We start from the raw sequence: 19385 nt of genomic DNA on the forward strand, positions 1-19385 counted from the left end.
CGTGAAAAGGGCACAAGTTTTTGCCAACATAATTATCCCACTAGAGCCCTTATGACTAGGCCATGAAGCTTAACAAATTACAATCTTCTCAGTAGGTAGGACCTTTAGATCCCCAATGGACCGAGAGTTCAAACTGTAAAGTAAGCCCCCGCCCATTATTGCAATGCTTATCTGAAAGCCAGAAATGACTTTCAAGGTCTCAAATTGGAATTAAAATTCACACCAGCTTCTTATCCTGCACTAATCTAAAAATGTCCCAGAGTTGACATGTAAACCAAAAGGCACTCCAGGAATGCTTCATCAGTTACTACAATGCCAAACTGTTATTACAGTAGCAATAGATAGGTTGCGTGAAACTTTTCATGTGCGAAATCTTCACCCACCAGATCACCAGAGATCGAAGGCCCCAGGTGTCGAAAAATAACATGCAACCCTATTAGGAAAGGGTGTCTTGGAATCCTTCCAATATTTCACAGTATGGTGAATAATAACTCATCAAAATATACAGAAATTGTCCTAAAGGACAGATCTTGACAAATATCAGGCCTTGTAAATGATAATTGTCATTTGTGAACTAGAGCCATGGATCTGTGATAGCGAACCCCGAATCAACAACTCAAACCCCAATTTCATTAGCAAGAAGGTAAAAATAGTGATCACATAAAAAAGCATCACATAAAAGAATGTGAACAATTTAACCAGGTTTCAGCAAGGTACTATCTCTGTTGACATTGTGATACTATTCTTTTTCTCAGCCTGAAATATTTTCAATACAGGAATAACGCCTTTTCAATGTGGAAATAAACATTGTCCCATTATGAGATAATGTTGTTACATCAAAAATACAGCTACTCCTTATCCATTAGCTAGTCCCTTACATATATTACTATGTCACATTTTCTGAATTACCATTTGCATATAACAATAAGCATTATAGGTGACTGTCCGTTGTACAGGTATATATATAGCATGATAAAAACAGTGAAATTTACTTAATAATTCAGTTAATAAAATATATATGCACCTTAAAAGTAACCTAACATTGGTTTTCATGCCAAAGCAAATTTTCCTAGATAAAAAAGCAAATTTGTCTTACTCGTGTACCATTGCTTGAACCAACAATTTAATCGAATTTGATCTTTTATACATTTGTAGAATTTCTAACTAAATATTTTAGCTCTAAATATCTGGCCGGCCGTTTTGACTGCCATCAGTACGTTTATGGAGGAAATATCGACATCTGGGACATTTATTAAAGGGTTTTATTCTTTTACAGAAAACACAAGAAGCTTTGCATGATATGTAGACAAAGAAGATATGACTTGTGACATTTTCTAATGCGTACATTATACTTGTATACCATGGCAATTACATGTGGTAGTGGACAGTGGTAGTACATGTACAGTACATATACACGTACCTTTAAAATAATCGATGCCGATACTGGAAACACAAGCACATTTAACGCCTTTAAGTTCTCTATTCTCAGTTAACTGAAACTACTTTAATTACAAACAATTGGTCTGAAACCACACGTAATGTCAGTTATTACATTCAGTAAACTAATGCACATCCCACCAACCTTCTCCACAGGCACCTGCCTCTGTTGTTGTAAGCATGACCTACTTTCTGGTCATCTCGCACAGCGTGTGACTTAGATACAGCAGTTCTGTTTTCCAAGTCATACTTCTTTGTACAAAAGCAAAAGTATGAAATATATGGATAATTACGAAAACGATTATACCATAGCTACAACTGATCACGGCTAATGCCCGAATTTTTAAGAAAGCCCGAATGATTTAAAATTAGAGCAACGAGAAAGTCCGAGACTGAGTGGTTAGCAACAAAGATGGCGGGACTGACAACAGATCAAGTAAAGGCGATTGCAAGTACTAAGGTACATTTCCTGCAATGTTGTGTCAATCACTTAAAATTGAATATGTGTATCGAGAACGTCAGTTTCTCTTTTGCGATCCTTTCTTTTGTTTTTCTCTGACACTCGTCGACCGTTTTGATAATGTACTAATCACTTCACTGCCTCAAATGAGCTACTCGGCTGTCTGCTAAAATTGCATGTTCTTCATGTTCCAAAGGGGCAAAGGAATTTTGGTTTAAAGGTTCATTGCTATAGTTTGAAATTGGAACAGATTATTAAAACATTCATTTATAGATCTATAGCAAAATTCCCATTGTTGCTGTTATTATTATTTTATTTATCATTATTATTATTTAATTTTATTATAATTATTATCATTTATCATTACTCATAAACCTCTGAACAATTGATGAAATGGCCTTTCAGATTAATTCACCTTCAGACTGTGGATGTGCACCTTGCCATTTTGTTAGTCTATTTTATATCTACCAGTAAATGTCCAGTACAGGAATTTACAGCCCTGCATTGATGTCAATAAGTCCCACTTTTCCTATTATACACCTGCTTTTCCTGTAAAATACCTTTTATTTTTAATGACGGTTCTGGAAAAAGATCATTTTTTCTTTTTTTTTTTTTTCTTTCTCAACTTCTTAGAATTACGTTAAAGATACAGTACCACAATTTGTATCACTAACACAAACATAACGCTTTTTTTTTTTCATGCATAAAATAGCCTTGATGGAAAAAAAAAATGGCTTGTAACACCTTGTACTCTGTAATGAAGATTGAATTACATATGATTATTCTTTGATATATAAATTTTTCATTTCTTAATGTAGGGTCGAAGAAGTGCCAGGGGTGTGCTGGCTGACTGTTTAAGCTGGGAATTGAATGAAGATGATGTAAAACAAATAATACAGTTGGACTACCTCTATGACACAATTATGTTTGCCATAGAAAAGGGGTTTGCTTGGTCTCAAGTTTGTCTAGTTGTACAGTTATCAATGGAGTTACTAAAGGAGACTGTTGGTAAGAACTGAGATATATATTATTGGTTTTAGAACTACTGGTCTATTTGTTAACGACTATGCAAGTAGTTATTATCAGATTTTGATGACAATTTCAATGAGTGTAACAAGTAAACCAAGTAACGAAAAATCAGATTTTGGTGATGATCCATTAAATAGTTAATTAATTAATTAATCAATTAACAAAAAGACTAATTGTGCTGCCTTGGTGGAGGTCTGCACTCTCTGAATGCATTTCAAGTTAAGCTTATTATTATTATTAAAGTAAAGCTTTTAGAAAAGTGAATAGTATGAGACCATCATGCCATTACAAAATATAAATGCCCTATCATGATGGTCTAATGCATGCAGCTTTTCTGAAGAATTTCTTTTAATAACAATAACAATATAGAGATTAAAAAATAAAATTCCAAAAACATACCAGCTTAAATGACCAGTTCACTCTACAGGTTGGAGTCTTTATGTATTGGAACTATCTGTCCATCTCCATGTACATTTATTTAGTTTGTCATTATGAAAAGATACATTTTTTTAAATATTAGTATTTTTTTACATGTTTAATCTTCTTACTTTCAGATCAACCTATTACAGAAGCCATCAAGATTTTAAAGTCAAAATGTTGCCATTATAATGGGAAAATCAGTGGCAGAAACATTCAACTTTACACAGACTACTTTTTTGACACTTTTATGAAACACTTTAAATTATACCAATATGTTTTCACCAGAGAAAGAGAAAAATGGAACACACAACTGAATCTGACTGTAGAACTACCTCGTGACCCTCTTCCTTGTAGCAGTGGAAAGCAGCAGCACTTATGGGAATATGATCAAAAATGGACAGAAATAGAACAGAAAGAGACTGAAAAGAAGACTGAGCTTGCACAAAAGAAAACTGTTGTTTCTGAGGAGAATGATAAAACAATTAAGGAAGCTTACAGAGAAGTTGAACAGTTAGAGGAAACTGCTGATAAAGAGGTATGTTGTCATATTCATGGCAGAAAGCAATGTTTACAAAGTTAAAAAGAAAGATACATTTTGTTTATATCAACTTTCTCACTTGTGAACTTTAAGAAATCTAGTAGTATTTTCAATTTTCTTCTTACCATTCTGTTGAAAATTTTGTTTTCAAATATACAATTCTTCATTCTCAGACTATTGCTAAAACAGTAGCAGCATTTGCCTCTGCACATATGAAATCTGCCATAGATAACTTGAGACTCAGCATAGAGGAAACAGAATATGATCTGGACTTCAAGCTTGAAAAAACAAGTTTAGCTAGGCCACAAGAATTGGGTAAGTTGTATTTTGTCATGGAAAAGGCCTCTATTTTTCACAAAACTTGTCGTTCATTATTTGGAAAATTGATACTCTAATTCATGATTAATTCCCTTCGGATATGTGTATACAAATAAAACCACTTTCTTTACTGGATCAAAGTGATTTCCATTTTAGTACGTTATATTTTTCTTATGGGAATATATATTTGATTTTTTTTTCAAGCATAAAAAACTATCATAAATATTATTGTAAAACGTGAACTTGCCTTTATTCCAGGCCCTCCTCCCAGATATAATACTAAGTCTCCAATAAGAGGAAATTCCCCAGTTGGAAGAAAAAGTGCAAACTCAAAAGCAAAGGGAAGGGACAAATCTTCAAAAGGAAAAAAGTGAAACCTATTCTTGCATAGAACTGTACTGAAAATGGAATACTTCAGTCACTCAGTCCCAGGCCATGTAGAAATTAGGTGCACACTTAAAATATTCACTGTGATGCTAATGTTAGTCACATGAAAGTTTTAGTGCTATGTATACAAAGTGTAGTAAAATAGGTGCATACATTTTGAACAGGTTCACTGTGATAGCAAATTGTGTAATGTTCTTTAAGACATTGTCATTACTGTTAAGTCCAAATGTTATTCATTTATTGTTGTATTTGTTAAGTAAAAACTAGGTGCCCAAATAGTGCAGAATGCTTCCAGTCTTATTTATAGTTTTTCATTCTTAGCCCCAAGTCACTATACAAGTCCATCATTTTATTATTAGTTGTTTTTTTTTTAGCAGAATGGGAGCTTTGAGACACATAATAGTTATCATTTGCCATGTTAATATGAAATGTTGCCAATAATCTGTACACTTTTCACGTACTGTTTTGAATAAATGTTTTAAACCAACAAACAAAATGAAAAAGGTGAATTTTTTTATTTGTTGACTTAAAAGATAAATATGATTATTACTTTTTTTTCTTTGATATTATATACCACTTTAAAAGTCCATTTCTGTTTCCATTTGGCATTGCATGTTTGATAAGCTTATACATCATAATCATGCTCATGACAATATTCTTCAGTGAGATAGTTATCTTTTTAAATATCCAATATGTATCAATCCTGGGTGGAATATATTATCAGTTTTCCTTCAATTTGATGATTGTTCAGCATGAATAACTTATTGAACTTCAAAGTCAAACTCAAAGTATGGTGAATCAAACTGATGACATCTGACAAATCCATCTTCACCACCACTGCTGTAGCTGAAATAAAAATAAATTATTCATTTTATCATTTTGAATCTCAAATATATAAGATCAAATATTTTGTGTGAAGTTCAATTTACTTATTTTCTAATAACAGTGCAAAATTTGTAGAGAACAGACTTTAAGCAGGTCTCTCGTCAAACTTGAACAGGGTTTTCGAATAATTCTATTAAAATGACATGTGGAACGGTCTGTTGTCTAAACTATGTTGTATCAACTATTTTTTCTTCGGCTTTAAAATACAGCATTAAAGCCCAATTCTGTTGTACACAATATTACAAAGAAAATCTATTGACTAATGAAGAATACTTCAAAACATGCAATGCTGGTTAGGTTGTTTGTATAGCAAAAATATCATGGCGATTTAATTTTTTTTATCAAGTTATAAATTAGGAGTGGAAGTAACCAGTCTTTGTATCCATTACTTAAGAACCACAAAATTAGAAACTTAAATATGAAAATGATAAATTTGTCAACCCTTGGGGACATGAAGTAGTTTAAGGAAAAGTGTTGAAATTTATTTAAAACAAAGCTCTAAAACTCAAGAGTGCCTTTGAAGTAAAAAAAAAAAGTACAAACCTTTTGCCATCTGGGTGGAAAGCCAGACTGTTAATTGGTCCAAAATGCCCCTTGACCCTACCAAATTCTTCCTCAAATATAAGATGGTAGAACCTAGCATCAAACTTCCCTATCCTTGAGGATGTTGTAGTCACGTCCATAGCCTCCTGTCCACCACCTAGTACAACCTGAAATAATATTTTTCATACATATACACTTAATCAATAATAAAAACTTCCAGTGGTGGAGAGTGGAGAGAACACCCATCTTTGGGGCTGTCCACCTTTTGGATATTAACTATGACCATTTTATGTCCCAATACAAGACATAATGCCTTGCAAATGCCAAAACAAAAGCTTAGCAGACACACTTTGACAATTATTTGCACCGCTATCACGTGTGTACTTTGAACTGTACGCCATAATACATATTGAGGCTTCTGTCAACTGTGCATCGCTAAACAGTGTGACAACTCACTACCTTTTACATAGTGTTAAGTGTCTTCCGCAAATACTCAACTGACTAATACCTATCTGGAGTAAACTGCTATCATGAGTTCTGGGAATAAATCTAAATACTTTCACAGCAAATCGCCTAATGCTGATGGAAAAAAAGAAAAAAAAGACAAAGAACCACCACCACCACCTACAAAACGGCATCATAGTGAAGAATTTAACTCTACTAGTAATGCAGAAGAGTCTTTTTCCCTCATGAGTAAACTGGAAGAAATAGAATGAGAAGTTAAACGAGTTAAAATTGATACACTCCAGGGCATAATACAAAACATGATAAGTGATATTATGCAAGTATTTACCCAAGAGACTGACAAAAAAAAATCAAGGAAATTCAAGACCAAAACAGAAGGGGGATCAAAGATCTGAGAGAATTGAATCACTTGAGATTGAAAATCATGAACTCTGTGAGAAACTGGCCGAGAGGGACAAAATTGTGAGGGTACTTAAAATCAGATGAGGCTATCAAGTCCCCAGGGGAGGCACAAAAATGGCAAATTACAATGAACAATATTCAAGAAAACAAATCTAAACAACATGAGAATGAAGGAGCTTGATGGAGAAAAATAGAGTGAAGTGGTTTGTACAATTCCAAAAGATATAGGCAAGTAAATCTAAAGGCAGAGGACATCATGGTGTGTCCCAGGATACCCAGGAAACCAGGTCAACCATGCCTTATACTGCTGAAAGTCAAAATCACGGAAATAAAGGAGAGCACAATAAGGACCAGGAAAGTTTTTTAAACAAGTAGAAGTGGACTCAGATTAGAAATCAATGTCATTAGACTTGTACAAAGCTTGAATGAACATGATGCAGTGAAATGGCATGGTATTTCACCATGCAGTATACTGGAGGATAAAGGTGAAAGGTGAAACATGAAAGAGGAAATTTCAGCATCTTTGATGACACTGACCAAAAAATAAGACAAAAACAAAACTTATGTTTTTTTCTCTCCTATGCAAAATTAATTATCTGTTGTTCTAGACTGAATTTTTTTTGTCTAAAAGTTACGACCAATTTTAAGGCCAATGTTCTTTGGAAACTGGTTTATTGTAAAATCCACAATCATTTTTTGTGAACTTCAAGATCAAAAAACACTCAGGTTGTTAATCCTTCAGCAACTCTAATAAATGTATGTCATTTCTAAACCACTGTTAACATTTGAAATTTTTAATGATCTGACAATCCCAAAAGTTGAACTTCTTTTACCAGTAACTACTTACGTGATCCATGAGTGGAGAAATAGATGCAGAGTTAACTGGCCTCTCTGTCCTATATGTTTTCATGTGTTTAAGAGTAGCTGTATCAAATAACTGTAAAGAAAAACAACATCTTTAAAACCAGGACCATATTTACATGCAATAACTTGTGCCAGTCATTCACATGAAAAAAACAAAGACGGCTATGACAACTCATTAATTAAAATGTACCATTCAAAAACTTGTGTTGTATTAATTATCATACTTACACAGTTGACAGTATCTCAGAGCATTTACTAAATGCTATAAGACACTGAGAACTTTTTAAAATTTATACTCGGAAATGAAATGTTGTTATTATCTCCTTTAATTATATTGTTTTACACAAACCTTAGCTGTGCAATCCTTGGAGGCTGTTATCACCATCGTTTTGTCTTTGGAAGTCTGAATATCATTTATTTGCTTATTGTGGTCTTTGACTTGATGTACCAGATCCCCAGACTAAAAAGATAGTACACAAGCATACATCACACATATAAACACACATATTCACTTAATTTACAAACATTTCACTTCAAGTTCTTCAAAGTCCCCTTGCAAATAAACAAATTTTGATAATATCTGCTATCATGTTTTTTAACCTTTTGAATAAGATAATCACATTAAATCTTTTACTGCATTCTTTTACACTAAAACTTAAACAAAAAATCAATAATATACACATACCTTAAAATCCCATTGTCTCAAAGCTCCATTCTCATGACCTGTGATAATAAATTCATCCAAAGGTCCCCATATAGAAGCTGTGATTTTACTGTCTCCTGCTGGCATCACCATTAGTGGATCAGCATTGGCTGAAATGAAATAATATTGAACTTCATAAAAAATGCTGTGTAAAAATCAGTGTAACAATAGTGGGGGTTTGACTCTGTACGCTGGTAGGGATAAGCCATTCAATTGGTATTGTCACTATTGAAAACAAATTATACCCACAGCTGGGACTTTCAATACATTCTGGAAAAGTGGATGGCATTGCGACTAGCAAATTTCCAAAGTATAAGCTCTACACCTGAAACTTGAAGACACATCTAATACTGCAGTAGGTTTATATGTATTGAAATGAAAATCTTAATTGCATATCAAGATCATGTTCACCTACTGGAGCACCTATATGTGGCAAAAGTCAGGACCATTTGTCTTTTGAAGAATGAAAAATTACCTACCTATTGAATTACTGTCCCTTAGATCATAGATGTGTATTTCTGAAGGCTGCCCCATAGTCTTGTCTGTAGTGTACATGGCAATATTTCCACCATATGAGAAACCACAAGACCTTACTGCTGTTTTTGTTGGAAGATTACTGACAACTTTTCCTAATCAAAGATGAAAAAAGACAGAAAGATGAGTTAATACAAACGGCAAAACATTCACTTTCAATACATGCTCTAGAACCCTCACAAAGTCATGACCAATTCAAAAATAAAAAATTAACATATAATATATACATAATGAATTATTGTGACTGAAAGATGTGTTCCACATAATCATCACAAGACATATCATTTTCTGTTAATATTCTCCCCAATTTATACTTACAATTTTCATCATTACCATGACCAGTGTTCTTAGCTTTATAACAGTAGTCAATCTTAACAGTATATCAAGTAAAAACTGAGAATCATTAGTCTCACCTGTTTCGCAGTCCCATAGTCTACAGGAGTTATCAGCTGATCCTGTCATTACCCTTGTTGAATCCCCTGATTCTAGATTAAGGATTGCATTACTGATTAAAAGTGAATTTATTTTACTATAACTTCAACAATATGGTCATTAAATTCCAATAAATAACAGACAAAATTCACCATTTCCAATTACTGTTGCATAGTTTTCTATATTATGGATCAACTTTCTTCTTTAAAAAATAAAGTGAGCCACCAAAACTTTAAACTAATGATAGCAATTATTGTTTTAAATAAGTCAAACTCAGTGGTCAAGCAAGGATACAGGTCACGTCCACACACCAAATGGCACCATTGTGCCCATTAAATGTGCCCAGTCTTTCTCCATTTAAAGAATACCACACATTGGGGATGTTGTCTTTAGAACATGAAAACAACAAATCTCCTTCCCTGTTGTACTTGATCTGTGTGATGGAACGCTCATGCCCTTGAAGCAATATAGGCCTCTGAAAATATAATTGTAAGCACTTTATGATTCAAATACCTTTGCACTTGCTATATATTAATCTAATGTGCTAAAGCTATGTATCATTATAAACCATTTTACATCTTCCTTGTAAGTCATGTGTGTCAGTACTCAAAATAGCAAAATCAATCGTTTACTACTAAAATTAAATAAAAAGCTCCTATTCACTTCCCTGGACTCAGAAATATAATGGCCAACAACCTTCAGATCTCCAAAGACGTTCATAGTATGAGCATTGAATACTTTTTAAAATTTAATACTTTTAGTATGATTTTAATTATGGGCACATTTGGGATGAAGGGGGCCAAGATATGTAGTTATTTCCAGTCTCCATGTACATTTTATGTAGAAGATTTTTTTACACATAAAAATGTCAGGCCTCAACAACTTACTGTATCTTAATCAACATAATTTTAATTTGGAAAATCAATTAACCTCTGGTGCAGATGAAACTTTTACCTCAACTTGCTACTGGTAAGGTATTTCAAATATATTTCTGAGATACAGAGTAATTAATTATTTATCAAAAGAGGTATGATAATTCAATGGCGCAAGATGCAGGACATGTTCCCCTGAGATAACCTTATCCAACTGATAAGATGGCATGAGTCAGTTGTTCTCAGGAGTACCATTCTGTGTCATGCATAACTGATTTTCAAGTCTATTTTAATCTGAGATTTGTAGTGTAATCAGAAGAATTTTGTTTTATAGCTGCACTATGAGAATATTAAAGGGCTACTTGCAGCCTATGTCAATGATTTTTCATCAGCATGATTACAAACAGCGGTAGGAAACGGTCCTACGAAAATACGAAAACCGCGAAAACCGCGAAAACCAGAAGTTGCTAGGCGAAAACCACACTATAACTTACCAATTCTCGATGTTCTCGACAAATTGCTGTAATATTTGGATAACTTGGACCATATTACATACATCATGACCTTTGATAACGATGTTGTAATGAATTGAGTATGTTACAGCTGAGTTTTCTAGATCGGCAACTATAGTGCGTGGGAGCCATGTTTGGTTTACAATTGGCATATATAAACAGCAGTGTCCCCTCAGGCCAGTATTGCCATATCAGGCCAGTATTGCCCTCTCATGCCAGTAATGCTCTCTCAGGCATATGAATGTGGATAACAGCACAATATTTTCTGCTTACTTAATACATACATATAAGAAACTAACAAACATTTATCAAGTAACATTTACAACATTGTGCCAACTTTAAGTTAATTAATGCTTTATTTGTGAATGTGTTATTTGTGCATGAGAAAAATTCCTTCTAACTGTACATGAAGTTGTAAGAACTTTGTATTTGCATTAAACTTTATAAAAGAAATATTGAATCATTAAATGTTTTTCATCATAAAAAAGTTGTTTTTGTTTGTTCAAATCATGTTAAAATAAAGGCTCTCTACATACCAAATTCCATTTTACCAAAACAGTTATCAATACATATTTAGTCAATTTGTGCACTGGTAATTTATTTTTTAAGAAAAGGGACTAAATTAAGTCTTATTCTGAGACAACTACAGTGCATTGTTAATACTGACCCGTGGACTTGCGTGCTTTTTATTTTTAATGCATGGATTGTAGTATATTTTATATTAATAACAGTTTTATCAAAGAACTTGTAGGTTCATTTGACATTACACTCATTAGGATCTGGTTTACATTAATGGTATGCTTCTGTGGCTCTGTGCCCTCAGGTAAGTGCTAAATCAATAATGATCAAGAAATGATCAAGACTTAACTAGTTACAGCTGCAGTCTTAGCTGTCACTAATTAAGTCCATCTAGCTGTCAGTGTCAACAAATTTAAGTTCACTGCTACTTATTTTCCATTTGTTTGTGAAAAGTATGCAATCATAATGACCATCAGTTAATTAAAAATCCCATAGGTGTTGAATTTCCAGAATACACAGACTGTATGTTTTTTTCCTTTAAGAATTCTACCCAAATGTGTGCTTGGCCTTCTGGCTGTTTTATGATATTAGAATATATGATGAATATGCATTTTTAGATGCATCTTTAACTCGGTGAAATAAGTATTTATAATGTGTGTCTCAAAATATACTTTTCCGTTTGTTAGCTTGTTAACTTGTTTGTGTGAAAGAAATCCCAGGTCTTCACAAAATTTGAACCATTTTACCACACCAAATTTAATATATGCAATTCAGTCATTTCTTTTACACCTGCGGATAACAGTTAGCTATTGTCAACTTAACCCTCTTAACCACAATACTTATTGGACTGATTCAATCATAACATCTAAACAATGACATGAATTCAGTAGGTAGTAAATCCCAATGGTAATCAGAAAGATACAAAAATTCTTTTAAGAAAACGCAATTTGTGCTGTGTATGAGGTATGCATTTGGGACTAGCGAGTTCTGAGAATAAACACATCCAAATCGTTCAATGCATTTGTCTGAAGTTTTTTATTTTGGCCTTAGAACATGTTACATATGAATAAGTATGGGTGCTCTGTAAAGCGCAACACAATCTATGACCTTAATTAAATATGTAGATTCATAATAATTTGTCTAAGTATTCTGATTATAGTTTTATCAGGGTTTAAACCCATTTATGATTGCTAAAGCATTTAGAACTAAAGTAACATTTGTTTTTGACCTAGAATAATGTCCCCTTTCAAAAGTAGTTCAAATAATATGGGAGCTATATGCTATTGCCAAAGCATAATTCTTATTTGGCCAGATATTTAAAGGAATAAAGTTTTAGAGGAGAATTAATACGGTAGAGAGCTGACAATTTTACAAATATAGGCCTCATTCAGAATAGTGGACTAATGATCTGTTTCAAAATTGTTACCTTCCTTTCCCAATATATTATACACCATTGAGAAATGCATTGGTTAAGAACTTATAATACTTATAAAGTACAAAGTGTACACAATAGTTTATTAATAATGGCAACTAGAAAAGCACTAAGAGACCGCAGACCTCCACTAAGGCAGCAGAGTGTCCATCCAATGCCATTTCACTCCTAAATTTTCATTCTATAATGATTTAGTTTTTTATTATTGATTGATTATTGATCCAGTTCACCACCAAAAACTAATCACTTCTAAGTTAACCCATTTCTGACCTACTCTGAAAATGCCATCGAAATATATCCATAACTTTTTAGTTATGATGATGACAAACAAACAAACAAACAAACAAACAGGGGTGATAAAACATAGCCTCCTTGGCAGAGGTAATGATATTCTTTACAAGAAAACTAACACTTTTTGATAATAATATAATAATAATATATTTATTTCAAGTCTAAAATCCATAAAATGTTCAATAGACTGTACAACATAAAATACAAAGAAGTTTATAGATAAAAATGGTTAAGATATATTTTATATAAATAAGAGCTAAAGTAACTTAATTGTAATAAACAGTAATTAAAAGTAAAAAATCCAAGGTTTCTTTAAAATTGTAAAATTTAAGATTCATGAATAAAATGTCTTAAAAATATGAGTTTTTAATTCCTTTTTAAAAGATTCTTGTGATTCTATTTGTCTAATAAAAATTGGCAACTTATTCCACTCTACTGGTGCAGCTACACAAAATGATATGTCACCATATGATTTTAACCTTGATTTTGGAACTTTCAGTAAAAGTTTGTCACCGGACCTCAGGGATCTTTGAGGGCTATAATGTTTTATTATTTTATTTCATATTCCTTTTATTATACCAAGCAGAATGCAAGCCCAAGGACTCTGTTTGGTATATTACATGCTTTAAAATATATGGCAAATGAAATATACAAGCACACACTATTATTTACTATTGATCAACTTCCTGGCAAATAAGAACTGTCAACAGTCCCTTGATATTACAGCATGCCAATAATCAGCAAATAGTGGAAAATACCAAGGTGTTAACATGTTATGGACTATCTTGATATACATAACTTCATTTGCTTTTTGGCAATCTTCAACAAAACACATGCAGGGTGCTTCAAACTGATAAAAACTTACCATACAAAAAGTTGAAGTGTTAAAACACAGCACAGACACAGAAATGATGAAATAGATATGGAATTGAAAGATAATCATATCATATCAATTAGGAAATTAGATGTGCACTGCCTAAAACTCTAGGAGTAAACTATTTATTATGTCAATCACATAACATCATTCAGTTGTAATCTGTTATATCTCCTTTCAAGAGAAAATGCCTCCTGCAAATCAGAGTACCAGTACATGTGTTTAATGTGTGTTCCTTTTTCCTTTTTTTTCTCTATTATTGTGCATATAATATATATGCATGATTAACTGACTATTGACATTTTTTCAGAGTTAAAAGAGCTTATCTCTGTATACTGGCACATACACAGAACCCAAATGTAAAAACAATTAAACACATTGATTTGAAGGTAAAATGTGTATTAGACACCTTAGGATACACATATATACAATCTACATTGTATAAATTAATTGATGCTTTAGAAATGGATTTGGTTTATTAAGTGGAAAACAATTAGTGTAACAAATGGCTGTGCATGAATATCTTTTCAAAAAGAGTAAGATAAAATGTGATTAAATAACAAAATCAGTGGCCATGGATCAAGTTCAGAGGAAAAAATGTTTTAATAAAAATAATTTAATTGTATTCACCATTATTATATATATTGAATATTATCAATTATGTTAATTAGAACCTACATTTTCATAATGCTTTATAAATTGCTCTATGCTGGTCACTTTATTAAACAATGCTACTCATTTTATATTTGGAAAAGTAGGAGTGTAAATTCTATGCAGGTTCAAAGCTCATACAATATAGACTCTACATGTGTGGTGTATTAAAATGGGCACTTTTTACAAGCATTGATGTGTAGTTTCACTTCTGGTTGGAATGAAAAAAAAAGTTCTACTTTGTGCATATTTATTAAATCCTATTTATTAATAAACTTTGCATTACTAAGAATGCAGGTAATCTGTGTTATCCACTTCATATAGTACTTGAGAGAGTATTACTTGCCTGGAAAAGCATTACTAACCTGAGAGGGCAATACTGGCCTGATATGGCAATACTGGCCTGAGGGGACACTGCTGTTTATATATGCCAATTGTAAACCAAACATGGCTCCCACGCACTATGGTTGCCGATCTAGAAAACTCAGCTGTAACATACTCAATTCATTACAACATCGTTATCAAAGGTCATGATGTATGTAATGTGGTCCAAGTTATCCAAATATTACAGCAACTTGTCAAGAACATCGAGAATTGGTAAGTTATAGTGAGGTTTTCGCCTAGCAACTTCTGGTTTTCGCGGTTTTCGCAGTTTTCGTATTTTCGTAGGACCCGTAGGAAACGTATGGAACTGTCAGAAGCAATTAACTTGGACGATTATGTGACCTGTTCGGCCTTACAACTGACATAAAAACGTAAATTTAAGCATGAAATAATTATGCTAGATTTAAAACCATGGAAACACGACGTCCCTGACCACAGAAACGCTATTTTAATTATTAAATATAAGTAAATTTAGTATTTACACGTGAGCATGTCTTCAGAGATACGCACCATATGATAATAAATCTTTGTCATTTAAGGCATAATACAGCGTGAACAAAGCTTCAAATAACAAATTATGTTACACAGAAAATAAAAGCGTAAGCCACACACCATTTCTATCCACAACACCTACCATTTTTAAGTTTTTACTGTGATTTTCCCGGTTTCTTTACAATCAAGCATGTACAGCCGGAAAGACACACAGACACACATTAATGCGCACGCGCAGTAAAAATGTCTGCGTCCCTACGCTGTAGCAGCCGACTACATAAACGATGAATATCGCATGAGTTAAGCAAAGTTGAACATGGGATTTTTTTTTTTCAATTTATAGAGTAGATATCGATGGATATAGTCATTTGCTTACTGGCTGTTATACACCATGACAAGTGTTGGTAGGTCGTCAAATGTCAAATCCAACATTATATTTCGCTGACTCCATCAGTTCATAATCATCAAGTTCATATACCTGGGCTACATATGTTTATTGAATTAGGTCCTCCTAGGAAACATATGAATACTTATTATAAATTATCAATTGTGACATCATATACAAGTAATAGTATTTATTAGAATCCCGAGTAAAAGTATGGACTACATGTAGTTTGCAGTTTACTGTAAATAATGTAATAGTAATACAGTTTGAATGTTCAAAGCCATTTCATTTCACATTTTAAATATATATACAAAGCTTCAGTTTATCCATGTAGGCGGTAAATATTGCAAAGAAAGAAAAAATTGTCTTAAATTTAATTTTATATCTAGTGCTTTGATGTGTATAACATGGGCTTTCTGTTTCAGCCAATGCAGTCTGGTTGACTTTTGTTGCATTTTTATGGGGAGCTACCAACCCATTTATTAAACGGGGCAGTGCAGGAATTGAAAAAATCAAGAGAAAAAATGCAGCTCTTCAGTTCCTTGCTGAAATAAAATTTCTAGTATGCAGCTGGAAAGTATGTATGTCATGGAAAAAGTTCTATGAATTTCCGACAAATTAGTAATGACAGTTTTACGATGTGCATGCGTACTGTATATGTAGTGAAAACAAGTGAGATGTACCCGGTATTGATCATGTCCATGTTTAAGAAAGCACAAGGAGACTGAGTCTGCTAAAGTACTGAGTAAAAAAGTGAATGGATTTTCTTTACTTGCTGATAGTAATATTTTATTCTATTTCAGTACATGGTTCCCTTTTTGATTAACCAGAGTGGATCCGTGGTATACTATCTAACATTAGCATCTGCAGGCATGTATATACATACTGGTTATTCTGTAATGGCACAAGTTCTTACTTAAGTACAGTGAACAAATTTCATGAAAATATTTTATTTAAGTTGAAATGAAAAAAGGACCAAAAAAAAAAGGTTAAGAACAATAACCCCAACTTCTGGTGGAACATATTCAAAAGATGTCCTCACCCAAAGTCAGTAATTGTATGATATGTATGTTGTGAACTCGTTAATGAAAGAGATAAGCTATTCATACAATTGCAAAGACAGTAGAAACTTGGAAGGCACTTGGATGAGTTTTGTGACTGTATTACCGTGACAAATTTGTCATCATTTGGCAGATCCACATGGCCCACTGTTGTCACCTTTTTTCAAGTTTTTAATGAAATATTCTTTAGTTATTATTGTATTTTTTTTCTTTCCAGATTTGTCACAAGCTGTCCCCATTACAAATTCATTAACATTCTTGTTTACAACATTATCGGGAACATTCCTAGGAGAGAAAGTTGGAGGGAAAGGTAGTGGTGCATTACTTCCATTGTTAATTTTATAAACCTTTTAGTTGTTTTCACTTTTATATGTCTTTAAATTTTATGTTTTTTCAGTTATGTTTGCCTTTGAGATTCAGAGAAATGCACACTTACAGCAACTGAGCATTGGTTTTTGCATTTTTATTTATTTTTTATTTTATCATTTCTTTTTACAGAGACCTACCTAGGAATGCTGCTGGTGATTTTAGGAGTCAGTCTCTGTGTAATGGACAAAGCTTCTTGAAGCCTGTTTGGATATGGTCTCAGTCCTACTGAATGATTTTCCTCATTCAAGTTGCAAACTGTTGCCCTACTGTAAATGTGCCGATGGCAGTGTGGGTGTGGAGTATTTTTGTTTTAAGGCACTAGTAATTAACAGTGCTCAACATGTAAAATAGATGTTTTCTTATCAGTATTTAAAAATGTATGCATAGATCACAGTATCATTTTACTTGGTGACTGTATTATATTGGTAATATATGTCCTTTTTACAAATGTACTTACATGTACTTAGGAGTTACGTCTTAAATCAAATGTTTCAAAGGGTATCTATACATATAAGTTGATGTGCATTCCAACTTGTGTCAGTATTATATATCATGTTTTGACAGAGCTGAAGTAAAAAATTAAAATACTTTAGAAATGGAGACATTGGTGCCAAGGATGTATTTGTTAGATTGGATTGGCACTTGAAGTGGCTGGTGAATCTTTTGTTGGACTGAGGAGCAGTCTTATTAGGATGCATTATGTGAAGTAAAAACAAAAATGGCCCAGACAAGAACATATTTCTCATGTTGAACTAAAAAAGACACACACTTTATTGCCATTTTTGAGTTCTTAGTTACTGAATTTTGGTCACCCTTGTAACAATGCTGAAGATGGAAACTGGGGAAATTTTTTTAATTAAAAAATTGGTTCATAAGTTGAATTTTTCTCAGCATATTTTGATAGTATAAACACTAACAATTGAAGAAAGATGTTAAAATTTCCAAAATATTTTTATAAAATTATTCATTTAAAGATCTTAAATAAACTCTATGCTTCTATAGCCATACATAACTTAAGGACATCGCTTAACATTATTTTTAGAGTCATACAAGTTAAATGACCTCTGAGAAAAGACATTATGCATTCTGACGTATTTCTAGAATTGGAGCATACACTATCTTTTAACATGTAAAGCACTGTATCTTGAACTCTTTCTCTCAGTCATGTTTGACTGATCAGTTGCAAATGAGAAACCACATAATCTGTGATAAAATAAGGTCCAGCACCCATTTACTGGGTTAACTGAATACAGTATGAGTGCTCATGTTTTATTGTTATACAACATTTAAGTCCTCTTTTTTATATACTTCAGGGAAATGCATCAATAAATGTTAGTTTACAATATCAAATTGTCTTAATTTTTACGAAAATGATAAGAAAAGTGCATTTCAGAACTAGAAAAGCACTCGGATAGCGCAGACCTCCGCCAAGGCAGCAAAGTCTCCATCCAATGCTGTTTCACCCCTGTTCTGGATCACCACCAAAAACTTATCATCTGTTCCTTGGCCCACTGAAAATTTAATCAAAATCGGTCCATAACTTTTTGAGTTATGTTGATGACAGACAAACAAACAAACGAGTGAAAACATAACCTTTTTGGCGGAGGTAATAATTAAACACATTCTTTACAAGTCATGCATTAACATTTAAAAGCATGTTACCAAACTATTTTGGAATGAGTAATATTCACCAGTTGTAACAGGTTTGCATCTACTACACATTCATATATATGAGAACGAGTATTTCTTGTTACCTGAAAAACAAATGCCATCCACCATTGGCAAGAGAAAACGACAAGTACCTGGCCGCAAAATATTATAAACCGGTTGCATAAAAATGGTTCCTGAAATTTATCAGAGTGACAATGTGCTTGTGTATAGGTTTAGATGCGTGCAGTAAGATTGTTATTTTATTCCTAAATCCAGGTTGTGGCAAAGAGCATTTCAGGAGAACATGTTATCACTCAGTTCATGACAATGGAATGTTTGTGTGTTTATTTTGCAGAAGGTATAGTTAGGTCTTCTATTATGAGTAATTTAAGAGAAGTTTATACAGCCCAACCAGATATAAAATATGACCACCTTTATCCTTTGTGTAACTGAACTACCCAGTGATGTGGATTCGT

General features: G+C 32.9%; 4 protein-coding genes across 7 annotated transcripts in view; 2 read left to right on the forward strand and 2 right to left on the reverse strand.

Moving 5' to 3' along the window:
• The window catches only part of LOC106163539 (lipoxygenase homology domain-containing protein 1), a 41781-nt gene extending 40027 nt beyond the window's left edge, over positions 1 to 1754 (reverse strand). For all 4 annotated transcript variants that reach the window (XM_013541155.3, XM_013541153.3, XM_013541154.3 and 1 more), the window contains exon 1: positions 1583 to 1754. The gene's annotated coding sequence lies outside the window, so the exon portion shown is untranslated. The remainder of the gene's footprint in view (positions 1 to 1582) is intronic.
• Positions 1704 to 5312, forward strand: LOC106163568 (uncharacterized protein C8orf74 homolog). The gene is made up of 5 exons (XM_013541197.3): positions 1704 to 1897; positions 2716 to 2905; positions 3481 to 3881; positions 4058 to 4199; positions 4461 to 5312. Exons 1-5 carry the CDS (start codon positions 1850 to 1852, stop codon positions 4574 to 4576), a joined length of 897 nt encoding a protein of 298 aa, XP_013396651.2. The 5' UTR covers positions 1704 to 1849; the 3' UTR covers positions 4577 to 5312.
• LOC106163564 (eukaryotic translation initiation factor 3 subunit I) lies at positions 5090 to 15716 on the reverse strand. Its single transcript, XM_013541194.2, has 9 exons — positions 15587 to 15716; positions 9712 to 9892; positions 9399 to 9464; positions 8931 to 9080; positions 8434 to 8561; positions 8098 to 8208; positions 7732 to 7821; positions 6018 to 6184; positions 5090 to 5435 (listed from the first exon to the last, which is right to left on the reverse strand). The coding sequence occupies exons 1-9, from the start codon at positions 15587 to 15589 to the stop codon at positions 5351 to 5353; spliced, it is 981 nt and encodes a 326-aa protein (XP_013396648.1). The 5' UTR covers positions 15590 to 15716; the 3' UTR covers positions 5090 to 5350.
• On the forward strand, positions 15677 to 18609 carry LOC106163584 (transmembrane protein 234). Its single transcript, XM_013541220.2, has 5 exons — positions 15677 to 15848; positions 16255 to 16406; positions 16633 to 16699; positions 17108 to 17200; positions 17389 to 18609. Exons 1-5 carry the CDS (start codon positions 15836 to 15838, stop codon positions 17454 to 17456), a joined length of 393 nt encoding a protein of 130 aa, XP_013396674.1. The 5' UTR covers positions 15677 to 15835; the 3' UTR covers positions 17457 to 18609.
• The last annotated feature ends 776 nt before the right edge of the window (positions 18610 to 19385 follow it).

Source organism: Lingula anatina, chromosome 1 (genome assembly GCF_051362555.1).
Source record: "Lingula anatina isolate TDL-2025a chromosome 1, LinAna3.0, whole genome shotgun sequence".
NCBI classification, from domain to species: Eukaryota; Metazoa; Brachiopoda; class Lingulata; order Lingulida; family Lingulidae; genus Lingula; species Lingula anatina.